Here is a 23,150-nt window from a genome sequence, read left to right on the forward strand (position 1 = left end):
AGTCATTCGTATGAGATGATTGGTGTGTTTTGTTACGGAGCATCAGAGAGGAAGTCTCGGCGTTGTGGGGCACCGGCAATCTAAATCAAAATTTTGAACACCGGCGGAAACTAAATCTGTGGTTTAAACGCCGGTACCGATCAGACCCAGTGCGGGTCCAAAACGTGTTGCATTATCCGAAGACCCGGAAGAGGATATTAGGTAACTTATTCAAAGCCAACCAGATCCGAAACGACGCTCATACGCCCGAGAGGTGCCTCATTTTCAACTAGCCAAATTTGGTGTCGATAACTTATAAATCACTATTGCGATAGAGTCAACCCTAAACCCATCAGAGGAATACCTGAATCTACAAATGCAACTCTGAGAGTTATTGTTGATTTGTGCATTACTCAACAATGAAGATTAGCCAGGTACTAACTTCTGAAGGGATTTGGGTTTCCAAAGACACAGGCTAAGGGGAGACAGCTATACACATATCCAGTCAAGTCCCTAAGGGAAACGCCCATAAGCGAGGCTGAGGTATCGAGGCATGGCTTCCTCTACGATAGACGATTCATGCTCCTCAAGGTCCATACAGATGATTCACCCTCTGGATGTCGGCTGAAAAACATGCACGTTGCTGACTTCCCTGCCCTTACCCGATTCTTGACCAATATCAAATTCCCGGAAGACGACGACGATGTTGGCGAGCTGTATATCAACTGGAGCAAACCAGGATCCGATGATGTGAAGTCGCTCACTGTCCCGCTTAGACCCGACACTTCTGGTCTGGAGCTCATCGAAATCACCATGCACAGTAGTCCCACCAAGGCTTACGACATGGGCAGCAAATACAACGACTGGTTCTCCTCCTGTCTGGGCTACGATGTCGTATTTGCTTATCTGGGCCCATACCTCCGAAAAGTGTTGATGTCCACAAGGCCGATCCGCCAGCCAAAGTCGAATGGCGGCTGGTTGTCTAGCATAACGAGTACCATTCTAGGTTCTGCAAATGACGAAGAGCAGGTGACATTTGCTGACGGTGCAGCTTACCTTGTGGTGTCCGAGACGTCATTGCAGGATGTCTCCTCTCGATTACCGGAGGGGCAGGAAATGGACATCACCAAGTTCAGACCAAACATCGTCGTCACTGAGGCAGATAAGATATGGGATGAAGACTTCTGGCATGAGATCCAAATTGGCGACATCAAGATTACCCTGGCTCAAAACTGTGGTCGATGTAAAAGCATTAACATCGACTATGCAACGGGCGCTCCAGGAAAGGACCAGACGGGCAGGATTTTGGCCAAGCTGCAAAAAGACCGTCGCATCGATAAGGGCGCCAAGTACAGTCCAGTATTTGGAAGATATGGCTTCCTGGTATCTGGAGGTGAAGGAAAGCGTATTGCTGTAGGGGATGAGGTCACGGTCACCAAGAGGGGCACCGAGTATACAAAATTCGGTAAGAGGACAAACCACTCAAGAACTCAGAAATCTATACTAATTCCGCATACACAGACTGGCCTGGCGTGGCAATTGAAGCGTAGTAATTGAATGAATGAAGATGGTCCCTTGTCTCAATGGCCTTGAATTTTCTAGTAAGTGTATTGGAGACACTATGAAATCATCAATCCTGTTGTGTAGTAGAATGACGTTACTTATAAACAATATTCTAATGCTTTTGTTTCAAAATATTGGTATCTAATTACAGTCATAACCCATATGAATCCTGATACGTTACACGCTGGCCCTAAACTCCTGTAGGATCCTGCCTGTTGTAGAAATTGTTTGCTCTCTCGCAGCATTCAGGATTAGCCTTATCTAGGCTATTAGCTTCAAGATGAGTTTTTAAAGTAGGCTTTACTGCAGTATTAAACCTTTATTCTGGCTTGGAGGCTACAAAGACCTCTACGGAGCTTTACCCTCCAGGACCGCCGCAACATCAGCCTCCAAATCCTCTTTAGGTAACCCCAGCCTCTCGTTGTACAACTTCTCGCCTCTGAAATCGCCCAGATTCTCATCTCCCAGCTTGCCCCAGGTCATCGCCTGAATCAGCCCCGTAAGGGCGCCAGAGTCGCCCTTCTGAAACTTCTCTAGGCTGGTCTGTGACAGCTCCCTGCCGTTCACCGGCACCTTTTCCCACGTCTTGCCCGTGATTTTCTCCAATGCAGCCAGGATTTCCTGTTGGGTAGTCATGTGTGATGCTATGTGGATGTATTTGTTCTGCAAGTCTGCGAAGTTAGACGGCGAGGAAAGAAGCGAGAATAGGGCGTGACTGATTGTGTGTAGGTTTGTAGCGCCAAACGGAACAGTCCCAGCGTCGAAGAGCTTGGCCCTGTGGCTCTGAAGATCAAAGCCGAGGAAGCCGACCTTGAGGCCCTACGTATTCGTGTCTCAGCAAAGCCACTCGTCCAGAGAATGGTGGATTACGACCACGTACCAAATCAAAGAGCGCGCCGTTAATGACGGCCGTCCAGCTAATCTTCCCCTCATTGGCTTTCAGATACTCGACAATCTGCCTCTTGCCGCCAAAGATTGGCACAGCGTCCCTCACCTTATCGTCGTACGTCCGAGAGCCAAACTCCGACGGAATAAATCGCTTCACGCCCGCTTTAATAGCCGCATCGATGATTGTCTTCTGCAAATGTATGCCGTCATAGCCTAGCATTGAAATAACTACATCTTGGCCCTTTAAGGCCGATTCAAGGGACGCGATTGTGTAATCTGTCCTGATGACATTAATTCCGGAAGGAAGGATCGCGGTCGAATTTTGTCGGGTGAGGGCGGAGACTGTGAAGGGGGCTTGGGCATTGTGTAGGGAGAGGAAGTGTGTGATTACCGGCCCGCCAAGGTCGCCGCTTGCCTGGGAAACGGTCAGAAGATTACGCGAGATGGGAAGAGGTGAAAGGCGGACATGTTGCGAGCTAACTACCTAAACCTAGCTAATCTGAAGCTTGGATTGAACGAGAGGAAATCTTCAGAATCGGTCCTGTAAGTCGGGAAGTACTCACTCCTATGAATATGACGTTCTTAATCTGAGTCGGCATGATTTTCTTTTCAAGCTCGAATGGTCCCAAACGGATAAATTTCCAATATCAATTTATTAAAACATGATGACCGTGGAGCTCTGCCAATATTAAATACGTCCTCGTTGCATATGTCCTGTAACGGCGCCGGGAATGACTGTCCTAAGCATCCGAACGTTAAGGATTAGAGTGTCCAATTTAACGGCGGTTAGTGTCAGATATAAATATCTGTCCGACATATATATAAAATGTAATAGAATAAAATCTGTTACCGAATAACCTTTTAGTGGTGTAGCGGTATGTCGACAGTTAGCCGGCCGTCCCCGTCCGCTATCCACAGCTCCAACCGGTGTCCATTTTTTTCAACTCGGCGTCTTTAAACAGAAAGTAAGCCAACGTTAAATCGCCGGCGAGTGATAGGCAATATAGCCGAAATTTCCTTTGAATAAAACCTGTTTAATTTGAATCGATACGGTTTTTATTAATCATGATAAGGATTAAATATCTGTTGCAGGACTTTTGTAATAGAAAGCCAATTGATTACCTTAGGTACCTAGGTTAAAGAGAATGAAGCCAATCCACAACTTAGTGAAGTGATATAAAACATTGCTCATAAGCTTGTAAGTTATTTTGACGTAACTACGCGCAAAGCGCAGATTTAATATATTTCCGAAAGCGCGGTTGGGTATACGCAAATTTCCATTTTATATAATCCTATACAATTCCTTATTAATTATTTTGTACCTTTTCAATTTCCAAAGTTTGGACGTGAAAGTTCCTTTAGAAAGATAATAACTATAAAGTACTTTAGGTAGTTATATAGTCATTAGCTCGTTACTGTTGCGTAATAATAATAATACTTATTCCAAAGAAAGATAAGGCCTACGTATAAGGCAACTTATCCCGGTGATTTTTGATTTCCATCACTTCTTTTTGTTTAATCGGCTCTAATCTCCGAAGAATCTCAAGCTGTTTTTTTTTTCGTCGGTTTCACACGGTGTAAGTCACATCGACATAATAGAAATCTTAGGCGACCTCAGAAGTATGGACAACAGCGATCCGACGCGGCCAAGAGTTAATGTTCGCTTGCGTGTCGCCAACGCCTGCGACGGCTGCAAGGCGCATAAAGGTATGCTGCACTGATTTACTGATATGCCGCCTGTCTCTATCCAGTCATCTGCAAGTGCAATCTGACCTCAGAGATGCTCACTGGCACCGCCTATATCTTTTCCGTATGTCGTGAGCTGCCACTTTCCCTAAGAAAACGAACATGACCCTGCATCACAACTGCCGATGCCTTACAGCGGGTGATGGTAAGAATACATGGTTTCAAGACCTTTATGACTGACGCCTTCTCGCCTCAGTCAAGTGTGACGGCGCCCTTCCTTGTGCATATTGCACCCGCCGGAAACGGTCGTCAACATGCCACTATTCGCCTCAGCAATCACGCCGTACATCGTCGCCTAGAACGCACCGGCCAGCACGCACCTTCAGGGGAGACCGTGCATCATCAGCGACAAGATCAGAAAGCCATTCAGATAAAAGTGCGCATTCGAAAACGGATGCACACCCATACTATTATAGCCAGTCGCCAGTCTACCGCGAGACGCAAAGTGATACGCAAAGGGGCTCTTCGCCTCTGGCTACCCCAGACCCGGTAGCGTGTATCGAGCCGTCGCCCGAAGATAGGCGCGAGCAACAGGAACGACAGTGGGACGCAGCGAAGAGCGCGGATGTCCGAGACGACGAGCCTGAGGTTCCGAGAGAGGCAAGGCTGCTGTGCGATTCGCAGGGAAAGCTCAGTATTTACTCCCTTGCTGCCTCTCAGGTATTCACTATTACTGACCTTGGAAAGTTTTCATCGGAGACTGTGCCCCTCTTTCCTTGTTCCAGACTGTCCGTCAAATCGTCAACTCGCGCGTGGACCCAGGAGCATTCGCCCTGCAAACAGGCTATTCGCCTGTTCTCAAGGATGAGAAAGCACCACAGCCATTACGAGACGCCAGTGAGGACCTGCAGGTTCGGATGGCGGACATCCCCCGAGTCGTGTTGGGGTATGAGTCGGCCGTTAGTATTTCCCAGATCACCTCACCGTTGTCTTTTGATTCTATCTATCTCTCCTCGACGCAGCAGAAGTGCTACTAAGTTGTGATAACGCAGAGCGAAGCTTACAAGTCCTATGAAACTGTACTAATATGCAGATACAGACCACCGGCCTCGTGGATCTCTTCTCACATGTCAATCTCTTGAATGATGTTACCTCCTGGGCTGCCCATTCACCACGACCGGGCAACCCTATGTTCTGTGTTTATATGCTTGTCCTTGCAATAGGATATCAGGAGACGAACGATGAGCTCGCGGCTAGTTACTTCGAGCTTGCACGCAACAATGCGCTTGCACGATTTGGAGGGAACTCCGATGTTGCAACTCTTCAGACATTTGTCCTAATAACACTTTACATGTTAGGCTCTTGTCAGTCCAACAGCGCTTTTTTGTACTTCGGTATGCCCGCCTCCCCGATCGCCTCGGTCTCTGCAAATCAGCTAATCGTTATAAGGCACCGCTGTGCGAGTCGCCCATTCGATCGGGATCCATAGAACAGAGATGAACGCTCGTTTTGGACCCGCGATTCAGTGCCACAGGTTTGCTCCGACGCCAACCCCTCACCCACTTCTCACGGGGAAGCTAATTAGTGCGGACGTAGGGACCGATTGTGGACTTCTCTACGTGTCTTGGACCTTTATCTCTCTGCTTCTATGGGTCGCCCGCCAGCAACATCGGATATCGACTGCACTGTGTCATACGTCGCCATGGATGAACGGAGATGTGAGAATATCGACCTTCTCAACGCCTCCTCGCAGATCTTCCTCATCATGGAAGCGATCGTCATCGAGGTCTACTCTCGCAGAAAGGTGTCTTACCAGCTGACAGAGGGGATATGCTGTCAGCTTCGGGAGTGGTCGACGCGCTGGCTGCCTAAGCTGAACACAATCGTTGGGCAAGCAATTAACACAGCCGACGGCGCTCACGATATCAATGACGGTCAAGAAGGTCAAAACGAGACCAAGCACCAGGACGTTAGACTTGTGAGCGGGGCTTGTCAGGTCTTATGTTGTTATTACTACGGTACGATGTCCATTCTGTTCTCCTCGTCTCGTTTCACTCAACATGCCATGGGCCCAGGTTACTTACTAACTAACTAATTAGCGGTCATGTTGGTATCGAGACCTTTCCTGATGTACGAGTTGCAAAAGCGGCTTGAGGACGACACCACTTCGGCTACGTATAGCAAAAGCAGCCCGATTTCCGGGAAGTCCAAGCTTGCAGACGCCTGTGTTGATTCCGCCAGCTTTATGGTTGACCTGGTAACCTCTCTGATGTCGAAGCGTTGCCTCAATGGTCACAGGCCTGTGGTCGTGTAAGCGTACATCCCTACTTCGATTTCGCATTCATACTTCCACCCGTCTTTTGGAGGGGTATTCATTTGGAGATGGGCCTTTTTGGACACGGCTGATAAACATGCGCTTCCATCTAGCTCCTGGCTGTTTGCGTCCTCTCTCGTGCTGGGTGCCGGTCTCCTGGGCTCCTTCGGCCGCATCGAAAAATATATGCGCAACGCGATCCAAGCCTTGGAGAAATTCGGCACCACTGATGCCCACGCCCTACAATATTCTCGCATTGCGCGCTCTTTCCTCGATTCTGCGTTAGAGTATCAAGAACGAAAGGAGATGCACAGTCGTCTTCAACGGACCGCGCACTCGTCCCAACTCTTTGGCCTAGTCCGCATTTCTCACCACGACGACCAGGGCGTCGTGACGAGGACACGCGAGAATACGCGCGATGACTCTCGAACAATCACCAGTAATAGGCCAACAGGGGCGACGACGGAACACGCCAGCCTTAGCCACGACGTGTGTACTGTCGCGCCGGACTACATCGGTCTACGATGTCCCGAATCTCCGCATGTTGACATGGGCCTTAATTCATCGTTATCGTTGTTGGAGAGCGACAGGCCAAATTCGGCATCAGCTAGCGTTCAACTCGATGGATGCGGATCCAAGCAATGGATAGCTGACGAAGTGACGCTCAACTTGTTTGGCTTTTTGAACGAGCCAGGAGACCTTAACTTCGGCTTTTCATCAAGGCCTAAAACAACACCTTTTAGCCAACATTCTCACCGTTTCGGTGATTCGGTTAAAGATAAATAAATTATAAAATAAATAAATATTTTTTTGAAGTTAAAACTTTATAATCGTCAAAAAATTGTTAAATGTTTAAATTAATAATTCATGTAAAAACTATTTATTTCAATTAACAGGTAGTTGTATAAAATATCTTAGTTAAGTTTTATGTAAACATTTCTTTCCTTATACTTTTCATCTTAGCTCGTCATTTATCAATACTGCTCGCTTTGTGGGCCCTGACGAGTACTGCCTGTAGTGAGTTTAAAACCCGGCATGTTCGTCGCACACAGCCGAAAGCTCCTTATAGATATGAGACAAAAGAAAAGTTTCCCCTTGTCAGATCCCGGGCGGTAGTTCGTGGACAGATTATCAACCAGCATAAAAACTTAAGAATCGAAAGAAAAAAACTAAATAAAACCCAGGCTCTAATACTGTATGGAGACTCCCCTTATCGTGAGCTAAATAATGACCCGGCCCGGATCGGATGACCTTCGGAGTCAGATTTCCTTTCCGTTCCGAGTCCCTAGCGCCTATAGTATCGGTGTCGTAGTATTATCAGTGGAGATGTTCGGATCTATTGGTCTTGGCAATTCCATCGTTCACGACCCGATTTATTCTCGGATGCATTGCTAATCCCAATGCCCCAAATACCTGCTTGTACTTTCAGGACAGCGGTCAACGCATAAGGCATTATAGTGCGTGTCGATCTTGTATTTGGTTTACATGTATGTACCCGTCACCTGCTGAATGCGACTTGGGCCCTTCCCTCTCCCGCTTTTCCTTAGTACAACACTGGGAGACTTGGGCAGGAGAATACTACGCCGAATTAAGTAGTCTTGTATCAAACCTCTGGGCCTTCCTATGACACCTGTGCCATGGCAACCAAAGGCGAGCTCGACACATCAGCTTGTGACGCCGTCTTCCAGCTTTACGACCTTCGGGTGGACGTCGTTTGTCCAGAGGGTGGGAGGATCATTTGTGGGGCCAAGCCAGGAGACCATTTCACTCTTGAAGGAGAGATGCTGCGATTGCCTCCTGGGCAGGGAATTTCGATATACAGCCTCGGTAGGTCTCCTTTCTTTCTGCTCATGGTCCAAAAGGTTCTTCGTACATACCGCGACAACATCGGAGCCGCTAACTTGAAGTCTTCGGGCAGCATCCGTTCTTCCTCTGCTGGCTGCCAAGCAGAGAGTGACGCATCCGCATGACTGGATGACCACAGACGCCGTAGTTGCCTGTCCGGATCCTAATTGCAATTCGGTTCTTAAAATCGTGAGGACAGGGCTGAGGACTTTCAAACACTCCGAAACTACGGTGGTAGGGTTGGAAGGTAACGCTTGACTGGGCCGAGTCAAATAATGACATGGAGAAGTATATAAAATAAAATAAAAGGGTCAATATGGCATTTCGTGTTAGTCATGCTAGTAAGAGCATTATTTTCTTATGAGGAGACATAATGTGGTAAAAAGTGAAATTTATTCATGATGCTTAACTACTTCTAGGCTTGTGATTTGGTAGATTTTTTCTCCGTAGTGGAATGAAAAATGAAATGACAGCTTGTACTTTTTACAAATGTTTCTGTTAAAATATATGAGGTATGGATACGATAGTCAAGACAACTTGATCGTAGCGGCGCGGAGCTTATACTGGTCGGCCTGAACCTGCCCAGGGTTCTATTTGCGCCGACGTCGGCCATTGGAACACCCTTATACATAAAAAAAAGACGTCTCACTCTGCTTCGGATTCCTCCGCCTTAACCAACTTGCTATCAGCAGGAGGAAAGCGAGAGAAGGCCAATACGGCAACGGCGACGATCACTACGCCCTTTTGGCAGATATCCGTCAGCGCTCGATCTTGGGGAATTGAAGACAGCAATTCAAGCTTCAGGGATAGGAGGAGGGGCTTACCGCGTTGCAGAAAAAGGTCAGATATGCCTTGCCAAACTCGGCAAATGCCGCGAACACGAAGCCGAACAGACCCAGCGTCGAGAGCATCGCAATATTCTCAATTAACGTCAGAGCCTGTAAAGCATCCGCCCGCTGAGACGCGGGGCACATCTCCACGATGACTCCCTTGGCAGCGGGCGCGGATCCGGATGCAAGCGGCAGAAGGAATGCAGCGACGTAGATGTGCCAGCCCTTGGTGGCAAATGCAGTATAAGCCGTAACGAACCCGTCAGCTACAAGACTCCATCTCAGGAACGTCAGGTCGAATAAGCATCCCGCTTTTTGGTCAACCGCAACCAATGGCTCGGCAGGTTCTTGCTCCGGCATGATACCCTGGATAGGGTCAAAGTCCTCTGGATGGGTGGGAAATGAGACTTCTCCACTGTGAGTGGAGGGAGCATTAGGGAACGGTTGAACAGAGTACCACCTTCGGCCAGCGGTGATAATGCGGGGGAACAGAAATATGAGAAAAATACCCCTGATTAATGAGTTCAAGCTCATTACATAACCATTCTCAGTGGAACGGAAGCCAAACTCGGCTGTGGCGTACATCTGGATGAGGATGGGTGCATACCCTGTCCCTAGAACACCCAGGAAGATACCGAGACCGAGAAAGAGCACTCCAGAGTTGGTCACGAATTTCCCGTCCTGTCGCACGTACTTCTTGGGAGCAAGGGTGTGAAGAAGCGTAAGGAGAGCTGACCTTTTCTGGGCCCCCTTTTGCGACTCGTTATCTGCTAATACTTTGGGCGATATGTACGGCGAAGCCAAGATCACATACACGGTGGACACGACGAATAAACCGAAAGCTGTTTCGAAAGGTGTGATAATGCCGTATGTGTCTCCGACAATACCCCCAACTGAAAATCATAGTAAAGCGCCAAATGTCAGTGCTATGCATTACGAGTCTAGCGTCAAGTTCAGGTTAGGATAAAATGGACTTACACAAGAAACCGGCAGCGGTGCCAAGCATCACGGCGCCTTGAAGTTTCCCGAAGAAACCTGTCCTTTCCCACGGCTCGACAACCTCTCCGATGGCTGTGTTCAATACAAACCTGAAAGGCACATTCGACCCGAGGATCAATAATTTGCCTTTAGACAGTCCGAGCTTCCTCAGAGGCTGTATCAAGGGTAATAGGGGGCAATAGGAATTGGGGCTGGACTCACAAATATCCTGCAGGTCCCCCGAGAATCCCGATACACTGCGTTGACTGGATAAGGATGATACCAGCCTGCCCGCCCAGAAAAATAGCCACGGCTTGTATCGCTACCCGCAGAGCTGGGAAGGCTGTCTGGAGAGCCAAGGCTACCCGGGGGCCAGACTTCCTCATCTGCCACCTAGCGACGAAGAGGTTAAAAATCCCGCTGATGGTCGTGGTGATTCCCAACAGAGATATTTGTTTTGCGGTGCCCGCATTGACTTCATCGAGTTGGCATTGATCATCCCCAACCGGGGCTGGGCTATTCTTGTTGTGGGCATAGTAATTCTGGCAAACCATCAGGCGGAAGGCATAAAGAATACTATGAGGAATGGTCAGTGAGTTGTGGTGTCATGGGTCAAGACAGAAAGCAATAAAGGGAATAAGAATCGGCCAAGAGTTAGGCGGAGAGGACCATAGACGCACGGAACTTGAGTGAAGGTGAAAGATAGAGAGATGAGTACACCGGCTATGAGGAGGCGAGTGCTAGGAGTCCATGACGAATGCCTGACTTTCAATTCGGCTGGTGCATGGTCTCGCTGGAGGAGTAATGTACGCTCTTCAGCAGCCATTTTGCTTGTTGCGCTTGGGCGGTAGTGTGGTGAATGAAATGTTATTGTGTCCAACTCCGATTACCCTTTGAGTAAATGTTTTTCTACTAATTTGAGGTTGAATCTTAAGAACGTAATTCATAAATCTGGGGCATATCGCTGCGTGGATGGAGGTCAAATTCGACAGCTCTGGCCGACATCCAAGGCAAGGTCTATGCGACTTACCCCAGTGCACCAGCTAGGATGGGTTTACGTCGTGATAGATAGCCGTGATAACGGAAGTTAACAATTCTTATCACTATTCGGAGTTCTGACTTGTGGCTATACACTAGGTTATCACTGCTCCGATTTCTCGGATACGGGCTAGGCGGGGCCGTTACTTGAATTGAGATTTAAATCATTTTCTCCATATGTACTGTATAATACGGGGCTTCTAGGGAGGGAGTACCATTATGTATGTGCCGAAACACGGGTGCTGCTTTTATACCCCCCCAACCTTTCCTATTTTAAGTCTGATCAGCCATATCTTTACAGGGGGAAGATAGGAAAGTTAGAAATTTAAGACTTGGTTAAGTACCTACATATCTTATCTAAGGCTATAAGAGTAACTTGACCCACTGCAACTAGTTCAAGGGTTGTAGTGTATGGAAGACTCACTGACCATGATAAGTTCCGACGTGCTCCCCCATCGTTAACTCGAGGATTTATCCATCCAATCTTCTTCCTCCTAGCTAGTCAGCCGCTTTTATCTCAACTTACTTGTCTTTGGGACTTAAGAGTTTCTGTAGTCTTTGCACCCCAGTGCGAGAGCTTCCTGGCCTGTGACAACACGCCTGAGATAGGGTCATCACTATCACAGACTCTACTCGAACTCAATATGGAGGCTCCTAAGCAGTCTACCTGGCACAAGACAAAGGGTATGAAGACCATGAGAGAATATTCGAGGTGTGGTAGAATCTAATTTTTCATCATTAGTGCTCTTCCTCGGAGACGAGGCCAAAAGCAAAGAAGAGACGAAGCTTGTGCGAAAGCTTGGTGAGTGAAGTCATCTACGCTACCTACATGTGGTGGCGACAGCTATTAACTCCGGAGATAGATTTCTTCATCTTGGTCAGATACTACACTTTCTCTTTAGCTTAAGAAAGCAGTCTGCTGGTCACAATCTAACCACCACCGACCGACAGACTTACTGCTGCTTCAGCTCTTTCTTCAACTTCTTAGGTATGCAACCCAGCAAGTGAAGGGATGACTCTGTTGCCATCAATGCGCTAACAGTAGAACAGATCGAGCTGCCTTTGCAAACGCCTACGTATGATTACTGAATACTTCGCTTTGTCGCAATTCGAAGATTGGCGTATGGCCCGCTAATATGTTCATTAGGTGGCTGGTCTTCGAGAAGAACTTGACCTTGACGGAAATCAATATAGCATTTTGCTCTCCTTAGCAACTGTTGGGTATATTTTCCCATCTTCGCACACGAGACCAGGGCTTTCATCCCTGGCAGATATCAGCGACTAACTGGAGCACGCAGATACACCATCGGTCAGATTCCCCATGGTATCGTTATCCAGAAAATTGCGCCTCGCATTTGGCTGCCTAGTTGTGTCCTTGTATGGGCTGGCTTGACAATGGTAGGCGCATCGCTTAAGCTGCTCTCAGGCTTCATTCTATAGGATTCACTTCTGATCTTTCTTCTCCCTCAAGGCTACCGCCGCCTGCAAGAATTTCGCGCAGCTTGCCGCTATCCGCTTTCTCTTGGGTCTGGTTGAGGCGAGCACGTATTGTGGAACGATATACATCATCGGGTCCTGGTAGTACGTGTGCCTTTCTCTCCTTCACATGGAAATCATTGAGCTCTCTCTCTCTCTCTGAGAACTTTTACGCGTATCCACCTGCAACAATACAGAATAGCAGTTGACTGACTCAAAATGCGACGCTTATAGTAAGCCCAGAGAGATTGCCAAACGTACAGCTATCTTCACAGCCTCGGGCCAAGCAGGTACTATGTTCGCAGGTATCATGATGACGGCTATTCACCGCGGTATGGACGGACTCGCTGGTCTTGCAGGCTGGAAGTGGGTGTTCATTATTGGTCAGTTGCATCCCTACTAATCGTTCCTCGAATCCTCGGGCCTTGACTGATCCCCCGCCAAGATGGTATCATCACATGTCCTATTGCCATTTTTGGCTACCTGTGGTTCCCTGATACGCCCGAGACCACCAAAGCACCCTTTTTTAGGCCGTCTGAGAAGCAGCTCGCTCTCGATCGCCTGCCGCCAAAGAAGGCGGACGGCCACAACATCAACCCTTGGTCTCTAGCCAAGCGCGTGTTCGGGTCCCCTGCATTGTATGTTGACAATTTCTACCTTGAGGTTATCCCTATTTTCCTTCACCTGGCTAACTCTGGTGCTTGTAACCAGTTACATTCTCTGCTCCTTTTCCTTCGTCTGTGCCGCACTCGAGGCCTATTGTATACAGAACTGCTTCCTCCTGTTCCTCAAGTATTACAACCAGCACTTCACTCAGACGGAGGTCAACACTTTTCCACTCGGTATCCAAGGTGTTTCAATAGTCGCCAACCTCTTGGCCTCGGTCTACATTGATGCTACGGGCAAGCGAGTTCCCATGGGAGTTCTTGCGTGCGCCCTCCAAGCCGTTTCCGTCGTGCTTCTGATGATTCCAAACATAAGTTTCGCAGGCACGTTCGTCGGATTCTACCTATCCGGCACCGCCTACATCGTCAACCCCTTGCTCTTCGGCTGGGCTAACATCATTTGCCAACGTGGCGGAGATGACGCACTCAGGAGCGTCACCCTATTCGCCATGAATACCACGGCCAACATTCTGTACACATTCTGGGGCATCGCCTTCTATAATGCCAGTGATGCCCCATACTGGCGCAAAGGCGGTATCGCGATGAGTTGCATCATTGTTTTGCTCTTGTCAATGTTGTGGGTGGTACACTGGCTTGACAATTGGACTGCGAAGAAGTATCCCGAGATCTCGGTTCTAGAGGCGATACGTTTGGATCTGGTTGACAAGGAGGCGCCTATGGCTCCGTCTGATAAGAAATTGAGTATGGAAGCTTCGGTAGATAAGGTGAAGAACTAGGTGGCTACTCTCGATCTCTCGTGGCAATCTGAAGACTATTATGTCTATCACAAAGCCGCAGATGAGATGGAGTCCGAGGCATCATCTTATTAAAGGCCGTACTTGTTCTGCTATGTACAAAATCGGATCTGAGGTGTGAGAATGGGTTGTTGTTTCATTAGTCAAATTGCGAGCCGCCCGTAATATCATTATATCGGAGGTTCCGTCCTGGTCTGGTTCTAAGTGAATATAGAATGAGACTCTGCCATACTTGTCTCCCTTCGGTGTAGTGAATGTCGATATCGTGGCTGATTAGCTTCCGCTACGCGTTCTACTTCTACTTGATATTTCTTATCAAATATTATTGAGGTGGTTCGGCCGCGTTGGAGCCGTATACAGCCGTCACTTTGTAATTTTTAGTGTGGGAAGTCCGTTTGTATGATACGATAGCGTAGATGCAGTGGCTGTATAACATCACGTGATTTGATCCATACGCAAAATACCAATCTTTTTCATGTAGCACACACACATGTAATCATCATCATTATAACAAACAGTCATCACGATAGCTTCATTTTGCGATTACTTTATTCGGTGTAAACCACCACTTAAATTATTATTTGTATTTTATACGGGGTAAAATTTAAATGTTATATTTGTGATATTTCATTAAATATAAATTAACATAAATAATTATTCATGAATTCTTTTTTTTTTTTAAAAAAAAAAAAAAGTGAAAAAAAAGCCTGATTAAAAACGGTCAGTTTTACCAGGGCGACTAATAATAATAACGTAATATTATAAAATCTATATTATAACTCAAGCCTTTCATGGCCACTAGCTGCGACCGTATGCCCGTGCGCTATCCGGATGGAGGCGTGACAGACTACTCGGGATGATACATTGGTCCCTCCGGTCGTCGGAGTTCGGAAGCTCTAAAATACCATATTGATTCCGATGATGTCCAAATGTTCACATTCCGGACCCGAGATCCGTCGTACATTGCCCTCAGCGCGCCAAAAAGAAGAGCGGGGGCAGTGAAGGGAGGTTGGGATTGCCTTATCCCAAACTATAACCGTTCTCATAAGATTGCCCGAAGCATGATCATGGGCCTGCATTGCTTGACGATCAATCTCTAATTCTGTCGAGAATATCCTGTATCTTGGACTTCGCTACTATCAAATCTCATAAGTGTTTGACGATAGGAATGTGGTCACACTTCTGACTATTCAATATGGCTGGACACGTGTAAGTCTCATCGCATGATGGTTCACGTTAGCACACGGCTTACAAGGTGCATTTCAGGAATATGATGGACGATGTCATCATTTCCAATTGTTAGTTTCATCTTTAACCACGAGTTGATGTCGATGTCGATGTCGATGTCCCTGAGCTTTGGAATCTGATGTACTAACGACTTCATGCAGTATCGTTGACATTACTTCGCTCTTCGCTACGCCTCCTTGTCTCTCAAGGCGCGAGGGTTCAGCAGCCCTTCGTCCATCATGTTCGAAGCCGACTGCTTGAGAGCCCGACTGCCCCACCAACTGTAGAGACGATCATAGACACAGACACAAAAGACCTTTCTCCAGCAGCGCAGGATTACCTGGCTTGGAATCGATGCCTCTTTTCATGCAAATTAGCTCAGAGGGGCCTCCAAAGGTGGGTGATTCCGACGCCCCTTTGGATTGGCACGGATATGCTAGACCATCACGATGGACGAAAAAGTCTTAACAAATGAAACGTATAGCTTGGCTCTTTTCATTGAAATTCTATCTCAGGTTCCTCATATAGACGCACTAACGTCCGAGGAACTTCTTGCGTCGCTGCAAATTGTGGATGGGGACACCGTCCAGGCCATTCAAGCACTCAAGGAAACCAGGCCCGACCCGACCCAGGAGCTCCGATCTATCCTTGAAAGTGTTTTACTTGCACTAAAATCACTGAGAAAGAAGTCTTCTGTCGCTGCTCAAGCTTTGGAGCGTTCAGAGCGTCAGCTTCATGACGCCCTCTCGATCTTTTATCCCGATTTTGTGGTCGCAAAGGAACAAAGGTCGGACCCTACACCTATCGAAGTGCATTTTGTGCCCACCAGCAACCAGATAGAAACGTTTCGCTTGGGATCACTTACTGTTCCGCGACTGTTCAATGGTTTGTGGCAGCTTTCGTCCCCAGCATGGGGATCAGCATCGGCGAAGATGCAAGATGATGCACTTAAAGGGCTTGTCGAAGCAGGCCTGACAGCAACCGACATGGCGGATCATTATGTAGGTCAAGACATCCTTCATTTCACCCGGAATTGATTTACAAGCCTTTCTGAAGGGTTCTGGTGACATGGGGACAGTATGCGACGCTTACTTCTATGTGCCGTCTTGCTAAGTGATATAATTGATAGGGCGACGCAGAACTTGTGTACGGTGCTTTTCGGAATCGTTTATCTCCTGCTAGTGTCCGCGACAAGGTGTTCGCCGCAACGAAGTGGTGCGTGTTTGGGAAGTTTACAGACGTTGTGACGCCTGAATGGGTGCTCGCGAAGGTTAAAGAGAGATCTAGACGGCTCGGAGGGCGCGTGGAGCTACTGCAGCTCCATTGGCATGATGTAAGTGACTTGAATACGCTACTGAAACCGATTATACATTCTAATATACTTCTCAGTATTCGTCCAAAGAGTACCTCGACATCTTAGTCGAGCTTGTCAAACTAACAAAGGAACGACCCGAAATCCTGTCGGCTGTCGGGCTGTGCAACTTCGACTCCGCACACACCGAGGAAGCGTGTGAATATCTTTTGTCCAAGACAGGAGAGGTGGGAATCGTATCAAACCAGGTTCAAGTCAGACTTTCCTCATCGAAGCTCAGATATTTGAGTGCATTTCTAGCCCCCAGAGCTGATGAATTCTGATTGTAGTTCTCTTTGATGGACTCTCGCCCACTTATCGAACTGGCGTCCACTTGCACCAAGTACGACATCAAATTGCTCACCTACGGGTCTTTCGTATGTCCGCCCCTACCCTCCTGTCAGGATCCCATATAGTGACGCTAGTTCTGACACCGCCTACCTAAGTGTGGCGGATTTCTCTCCGCCAAATGGCTAGATAAACCAGTCCCAGAAATCTACGGAGACGGAGCCAAGCTCACCCCATCGCAAAGAAAAGTATGCACTAATCTTCACTCTTAACTGAATTATGTTGCTCCGAGTAAAGCCGGACTTTTGGATTCAGGACTAACAGTCTCGACAGTACTTCGACATGATATCCAATTGGGGAAGCTGGGCGGAGTTCCAGAATCTGCTCTCTGTGCTGGACTCAACCGCGAAGAAGCATGGCGTGAGCCTGGCAAACGTGTCGACTCGCTGGGTGCTTCAACAGCCGGCAGTAGGGGCCGTTATTGTCGGTACGCGATTGGGTCTGTCGAGTCATGCCGATGGCAACCTAGCAACATTCAATGTACAGCTGGACGCTGAAGACCTCGAGGCTATTGGCACCTTAGCCCTGGGTGCTAACGGTGAAAGGATAAAGAGAGTATATGAAAAGCTTGGCGACTGTGGTAATGAATATCGAGCAATGCACTGAGATAGTATGAGCAGAAATTATAGAACAGTCTTCCTTGCTTTAGATTATCCATTTGTGTTTCTAGACAACTAGCCCCCATCACCTATGAGGACACACAACTCGGGAATCCTCGAAAAATCTAGAGGCAGCCCATTATTTTAACTATGATCTGATCCACTGGCGTAAGTTATTACGCTTGCTGCTTGTCTTCCCTGCCATGCACCCTAGCGAGCTGCTCGAGACCATCGTTTTCTACGCCGACTTGTATGAGATGCTCTCCTAGATGCTCAAGGACTCTGAACTTGTTGATTAAGAAGGTAAGGGAGTGATCTATCTAGTGGCTGTATAAATAGTAACAGTAAATATAGGTTTGGATTCCCAAGGTAATCAATCAGTAAATTGACTATCTGGTATCCATAAAGAGAAAAAATGTGCTTGGCATTGAGGTGGTCGATGAACAGGACGACTTTTACGTTCAGGGAATCACCGGGGGGGGAGGGGGAAGAGGGCAGTCAGTAGCGAAAAATAAAGGCCCAGTCTTGGCATTTAGCCCTTCTTAAAGAATCGGCATTTACGCATATATAATTCCACCATTTTTAAGGTAGTAAAATTATAAAAATTACCTATAATGATAATAAAGGCTAGCGAGCTAATATATAATTTTTTCCCTTTTTTCAATCCTTTTTTTCATGCTTATTTTGAATATATTATATGGTATTGTTTTGGAGGGAGAATGCCAAGACTGGGCCTTTATTTTTCGCTGGGGGCTGGAGGGATGGAGAAGTGGCATTCGGACACGGCGGATTATGTGCGATGTGTGTAACATTAGATTGTTTGACGTAAAAATCTCCAAGGTTTTTTCCAATTCTGTTCCGAGAAACGCTAGCTGATGCAACGCCTATATGCCCGCTAAGTATGTGGCTCCTCAATTTCATTCCCAATTCTATCAGACAAGCCCTTTCCTAGTTGAGTAGGTAGCTATTGATCAATCGATCCCCGAATAAACATAAACTGGGTATTCTCTAATGTATTCAAGTCCGCTTAGTCAAGTCTCCCGCCTGTATGGTCTCGTCCCTTGTCTGCTTAAGGAAAGGCATCAAAGCTGTTCCTCCGGTACCCGTTAGCTCAGTCGTATCCTTGGTTGACTTGGACACACTCGCCAAGTCGACCTTGTCACCATGCCCCTGTGATGTTTTTGTTTCAGTATTGTTCCCGCGCTTAGATGGTAAGATGATGTATCTCGTTACGATTTGGAGATGTTTATTTCTGAATTCCGTCAAGGTCCTCGTCGCGGCTTGGTACGCATCCCTCAGTCTTTCCTGCTCTGGCGTCTTGGGTGGCACAAGAGCCAGCTCTCGGATGCTTCCCATGCGCGCAACGTGCTCCAAGAATCGTCGGTGAGGCCCGGGCATGTACTCTCGGACCTGTTGATGGAAAGTGGATGGCTCCTTGTTCTGTGTCTCCTTTTCCCGACGCGTCGCCGTATCCGGCGTGCTGTCGCCGTGAGAGATGTGTTCGACCCCGAGAACAATGTCGATGAACTGGATCAATGAGCTTTGCCCGTTGTTTCCTCCCCGCAGTTGCTGCCACTCCCCCTTTCCATCTCCCTCGTCATAGAATACACCCTTCGGCAGTCCTGCGGCTGCCATGTTCTTGCTGCCAGCCAGAAACGGTCGGATCTTATAGAAGAAAACCATGGGGTCACACTTTTCATACATGCGCTCGAGCAGCGTACCTATTTTACGGATGCTCCCGGTCAGAGACTCGAGAGAACCCGTCACGGTATCGTAGTCGCGAGAAGTGATAACGCTAAGCGCGGAGAGCATGGAGGAGACGATCTGTGCACCTTCGGCTTCCATGGCGACGGAGACTAGATAGAACCATGCTTCGTCTCGTGTGCCGGTGAAGGTGTGAAGGACTTCGAGGCGGTCGAGATCGGTAAAATTAGTGATGGGACTGGAGAAGTTCCAGAGATTTAGGCCTGCGTAGGTTGTTACTGGTGGCAGTTCGAGGTGATCGGACACGCTGAGAAGAGGGATGGAAATTGCTGGAGGGAGAATCTATATAGACCGAGTAAGTATACGTCCAGTCAATGTTGCTTTATACTCGCTAACACTCACCTCATGAGCTTTATCTCCGCCCCAGACCCAACCATGGTTCAAGAAGGTGAGAATGACATAAGCTCGGCGCCATTCGGCTTCGGATGTCAATTTCGTCGTTGATAGCACTGGGAGTTGTCTAACTTGATCATGGAACTTTTGGGACTCCAATAAGGAAGGCAGATTATGAATAACCCGCTCCCACGGCGCATAGTAGGGATGAGATAGGCACTTCAAGGGTGCCTCAGATGGTAGAAATCCATTGTCTGTAATGGCGAATTTTTTTAGGTAACCTGCTTCTGTGACAGCTTCCTCTCTTGGTGATGAGATAGCATGAGGAGACATGTTGCGTGTAGGTCAAAAGATTTTGAGATAGAGATGATGGATGTTGTCTTGAGCTTAGGATATTCAAAGCTATGGGAATAAATATGACAAGAGATACCAATAATTAAACCGAAAACTAGGAACTTGGACATGAAGTACCTATTTCAACCAAACTTACTTGAATTTTTCTGAACACTCTGTATAACTTTATCTGCCTTGGTGGACCCCTTTACTTCGCGATGCGTGTTGCGGTTAGAAGCGGATGAAAAGGGGTTCCGGTTCGGATAGCGGATGGTGGATGAAAGGAGCTTCCGATTCGGATGCGGATGACGGAAGCCGGATTTTCAGATGGGGGTAGTGGAAACTTGCGGGTAGATGGCGGGTTTTTCAGCGGACCCCGGCCGATAATACCTTTTTCATCAAGCCAGACTCCGCCATGTAAGACGGGCTACAAAGATGGCGAAAATACCCAGACTCCAACACCCGGATCCCATCATATATCCAGAGTCGTTGCGCATCTCATCCAAATCCGGACTTCAGTCAGCACCTTATCCGTTGCAAATGGTACTATCTTAAGACAGAATGAGCTTCTCGTCGTACGTCGAACAGCTCCGCTCCGAGGGCCAGGCCAAGTTCCCTTCAAATGCCAACACGGCCGAGTTTGCTCGGGAGCTAGATTCCCAAGACCCGATTCGGCACTTGAGGGATGAGTTCATCCTACCGACGAAGGCATCCCTGAAGAAGAAAGCCCTCGACGGGACACTGCCAGGTTAGTCTCCCGCAAAGCATCTAAAGTCCTCCCGTTGAGGGAGTGGCAAAGAATAGATGAACAAAAGTGAGAAGACAGATCGACTTACTCTTTATTCAGATGGCTCAAAGCTCAACGGGATCAACGGCCACGCCAACGGCACGTCTGCCGCCTCTTCTACAGATGATGCTAATGTGTCGTCAACTGGCATTTATTTCTGTGGCAACTCCCTAGGCCCCCAGCCCAAGGCCTTGAGGCGGTACCTCAATGCGCAACTTGAGACATGGGGTTCCATCGGCGTGGGTGGGCATTTCCAGAATCTCGAGACATCACCCCTTGCTTGCTGGCAGGATCTGGCCGAGGACTGTGCGATCAAGAGCGCCGCCATTGTCGGGGCCAAGCCGGAAGAGGTGGTCATAATGAACACTCTGACGGCGAACCTGCACCTACTTATGGCAAGCTTCTACCGGCCGACGGAGAAGAGGCATAAAATCATCTTGGAGTGGCGACCATTTCCCAGTGATTATGTGAGTTTTTTCATTCTCATTATGTGCGCTTTTTACATGGCACTTTGGTCTCGAGGGCTTTACATTTCTCTACTTCGTCTCATGGGCTGCAGGACTGCCAAGATCTCAGGGGCGAATAAATAAGAATGATATCAGACCAGTGTGGGAGGGTACTAACAAGAGTAACAAGTACGCAATCGAGTCCCAAATCCAATGGCACAACCTCGACCCCTCTAAGTCCATGATCACAATCCAGCCTGACGCCAACTTTTACATCTCCACGGACCTCATCCTGCGCACCATCGACGAACACGCTGATGAGACGGCCCTCATCCTCCTCCCCGGCATCCAGTACTACAGTGGCCAGCTCTTTGACATAGAGCGCATCACGGCTCACGCCCAGTCCAAGGGCATCGTCGTCGGCTGGGACCTCGCCCACGCCGCCGGCAACGTCGAGTTGCGCCTGCACGACTGGAACGTCGACTTTGCCGCCTGGTGCACGTACAAGTACCAGAACGCCGGGCCGGGTTCTATCGCCGGCGCATTTGTGCACGAGCGCCACGGCGCCGTGGAGAGGGGAGAATACCCCGAGGGCAAGGCGACGTACCGCCCGCGGCTGTCGGGGTGGTACGGTGGGGACAAGTCGGTGCGGTTCAACATGGATAACAAGTTCTTGCCGACTGCTGGCGCGGGAGGTTATCAGGTCTCGAACCCATCGGCCATTGATCTTGCGTCGCTTTTGGCGGCGCTGTCAGTGTTTGAAAAGACGGACATGGCTACACTAAGGTCTAAGTCGCTTGTATTGACGGCGTATGCTGAGTTGTTGCTAGACGGCATTATAGCGGATAGTCTGTCGGGCGGAGATGGTGAGGAACAGGCGCTGCGCGTCATTACGCCGAGAGACCCATCCGAAAGGGGCACACAGCTCAGCGTCCTGTTGAGGGATGGACTGTTGGACAAGGTGAGCGCGTCGTTGACCGAGGAGGGCATCCTTTGTGACAAGAGGAAGCCGGGTGTCATTCGGGTTGCGCCGGTGCCCATGTATTGCACGTTTGATGATGTATGGAGGTTCATGAACGCTTTAAGGAAAGCATTGGCTTGAAGATACAGGATTAAATGATACGATAGAACCTATAATTTAACACACGATGTTTCATGACTTTGAGGACATGACAATCTAGGTGTTCCGCACATATGCCCTCCGTTCTTTAGGTGGTCCATTGGACACAGTTTGTAGATGATGTGCTCATTTCGGTCTACCTCGAGCCGATCTAGAAGCTACCTGGTCCCCGGGTCACTTACAGTTTACCGTTTCGGGTACTTTTTGAAGAACCATGCCGGGATTTCAAGTATAAAGATTGGAAATAAGTCAAACACCCGGTCCACGCCCCATCCCGTTTTATAAACATTTAATTGATTATTAAGCATAAAAAACGCATAGTACCTAGGTAGGAGGTACCTTACATAACAGCATGATTAAAAAAGAAAACGCCAAGACAGCGCGGAAGCCCCATAATACGCTAGTAGGGGTACGGTGGACCATTATGACATTAGTGCCAAAATCGAGAAAATGGGTGGCACTATGTCTAATAAGGTAATAGTAAGGCAAAAATACAGTGTAAACTCAATTAATATGCGCTGTATACACAATTAATGCCCTTTTTTACCTTATACCACAATAACTTTACGAATATCTATCCGAATATTTTTCGAAAACTATCAATATTTTGATTGAAAAAGGACAAAAATTACCATCCAAATTGCATGTAACTCGACCTAAGATTCGTAGTGTTATTAAAAAGTCTATAAAGCCAGCCAAAAGTCGAATAGCCAATCAGATATAGCCTTTACCTTAGCCTCAAAATACCCGAATTCAATAACAACACTTATACATATTCAAATAACTTTCAAATAACTTTACCACTATACCATTTCAAAAAATATA

At 47.9% G+C, this 23,150-nt stretch overlaps 8 protein-coding genes across 9 annotated transcripts; 5 read left to right on the forward strand and 3 right to left on the reverse strand.

Annotated features, from left to right (window-relative positions):
- Positions 1-398: 398 nt before the first annotated feature.
- GL218_03971 (Mitochondrial amidoxime-reducing component 1) lies at positions 399-1,529 on the forward strand (the record flags this gene model as incomplete). Its single annotated transcript, XM_033580551.1, has 3 exons — positions 399-413; positions 469-1,444; positions 1,501-1,529. The coding sequence occupies 3 exons, from the start codon at positions 399-401 to the stop codon at positions 1,527-1,529; spliced, it is 1,020 nt and encodes a 339-aa protein (XP_033437212.1).
- Positions 1,530-1,890: 361 nt separating this feature from the next.
- GL218_03972 (Isoflavone reductase like protein IRL) lies at positions 1,891-3,029 on the reverse strand (the record flags this gene model as incomplete). The annotated part of the gene is made up of 3 exons (XM_033580552.1): positions 1,891-2,361; positions 2,423-2,845; positions 2,994-3,029. 3 exons carry the CDS (start codon positions 3,027-3,029, stop codon positions 1,891-1,893), a joined length of 930 nt encoding a protein of 309 aa, XP_033437215.1.
- Positions 3,030-4,052: 1,023 nt separating this feature from the next.
- Positions 4,053-7,216, forward strand: GL218_03973 (Filamentous growth regulator 27; the record flags this gene model as incomplete). Its single annotated transcript, XM_033580553.1, has 10 exons — positions 4,053-4,137; positions 4,182-4,240; positions 4,313-4,552; positions 4,597-4,810; positions 4,864-5,075; positions 5,210-5,510; positions 5,566-5,650; positions 5,713-6,134; positions 6,216-6,426; positions 6,544-7,216. 10 exons carry the CDS (start codon positions 4,053-4,055, stop codon positions 7,214-7,216), a joined length of 2,502 nt encoding a protein of 833 aa, XP_033437214.1.
- Positions 7,217-8,920: 1,704 nt separating this feature from the next.
- Positions 8,921-10,909, reverse strand: GL218_03974 (uncharacterized protein; the record flags this gene model as incomplete). The annotated part of the gene is made up of 5 exons (XM_033580554.1): positions 8,921-9,016; positions 9,100-9,998; positions 10,084-10,193; positions 10,306-10,659; positions 10,764-10,909. 5 exons carry the CDS (start codon positions 10,907-10,909, stop codon positions 8,921-8,923), a joined length of 1,605 nt encoding a protein of 534 aa, XP_033437218.1.
- Positions 10,910-11,765: 856 nt separating this feature from the next.
- GL218_03975 (Pantothenate transporter liz1) lies at positions 11,766-13,999 on the forward strand (the record flags this gene model as incomplete). 2 transcript variants are annotated; one of them, XM_033580555.1, is made up of 11 exons in its annotated part: positions 11,766-11,805; positions 11,864-11,923; positions 11,985-11,998; positions 12,073-12,109; positions 12,172-12,197; positions 12,269-12,342; positions 12,420-12,519; positions 12,593-12,702; positions 12,832-12,980; positions 13,043-13,235; positions 13,309-13,999. In XM_033580555.1, 11 exons carry the CDS (start codon positions 11,766-11,768, stop codon positions 13,997-13,999), a joined length of 1,494 nt encoding a protein of 497 aa, XP_033437216.1. The 2 variants fall into 2 exon arrangements, with proteins under 2 accessions (XP_033437216.1, XP_033437217.1); XM_033580556.1 differs by lacking the exons at positions 11,985-11,998; positions 12,073-12,109.
- Positions 14,000-15,693: 1,694 nt separating this feature from the next.
- Positions 15,694-17,549, forward strand: GL218_03976 (uncharacterized protein; the record flags this gene model as incomplete). Its single annotated transcript, XM_033580557.1, has 6 exons — positions 15,694-16,245; positions 16,374-16,577; positions 16,634-16,783; positions 16,886-16,972; positions 17,042-17,131; positions 17,217-17,549. 6 exons carry the CDS (start codon positions 15,694-15,696, stop codon positions 17,547-17,549), a joined length of 1,416 nt encoding a protein of 471 aa, XP_033437220.1.
- Positions 17,550-18,559: 1,010 nt separating this feature from the next.
- Positions 18,560-19,972, reverse strand: GL218_03977 (Indoleamine 2,3-dioxygenase; the record flags this gene model as incomplete). Its single annotated transcript, XM_033580558.1, has 2 exons — positions 18,560-19,588; positions 19,649-19,972. 2 exons carry the CDS (start codon positions 19,970-19,972, stop codon positions 18,560-18,562), a joined length of 1,353 nt encoding a protein of 450 aa, XP_033437219.1.
- Positions 19,973-20,533: 561 nt separating this feature from the next.
- On the forward strand, positions 20,534-22,307 carry GL218_03978 (Kynureninase 1; the record flags this gene model as incomplete). Its single annotated transcript, XM_033580559.1, has 3 exons — positions 20,534-20,720; positions 20,820-21,226; positions 21,336-22,307. The coding sequence occupies 3 exons, from the start codon at positions 20,534-20,536 to the stop codon at positions 22,305-22,307; spliced, it is 1,566 nt and encodes a 521-aa protein (XP_033437222.1).
- Between the last annotated feature and the right edge of the window lie 843 nt (positions 22,308-23,150).

This window comes from Daldinia childiae, assembly GCF_008694065.1.
Source record: "Daldinia childiae strain JS-1345 chromosome Unknown Scaffold3, whole genome shotgun sequence".
NCBI classification, from domain to species: domain Eukaryota; kingdom Fungi; phylum Ascomycota; class Sordariomycetes; order Xylariales; family Hypoxylaceae; genus Daldinia; species Daldinia childiae.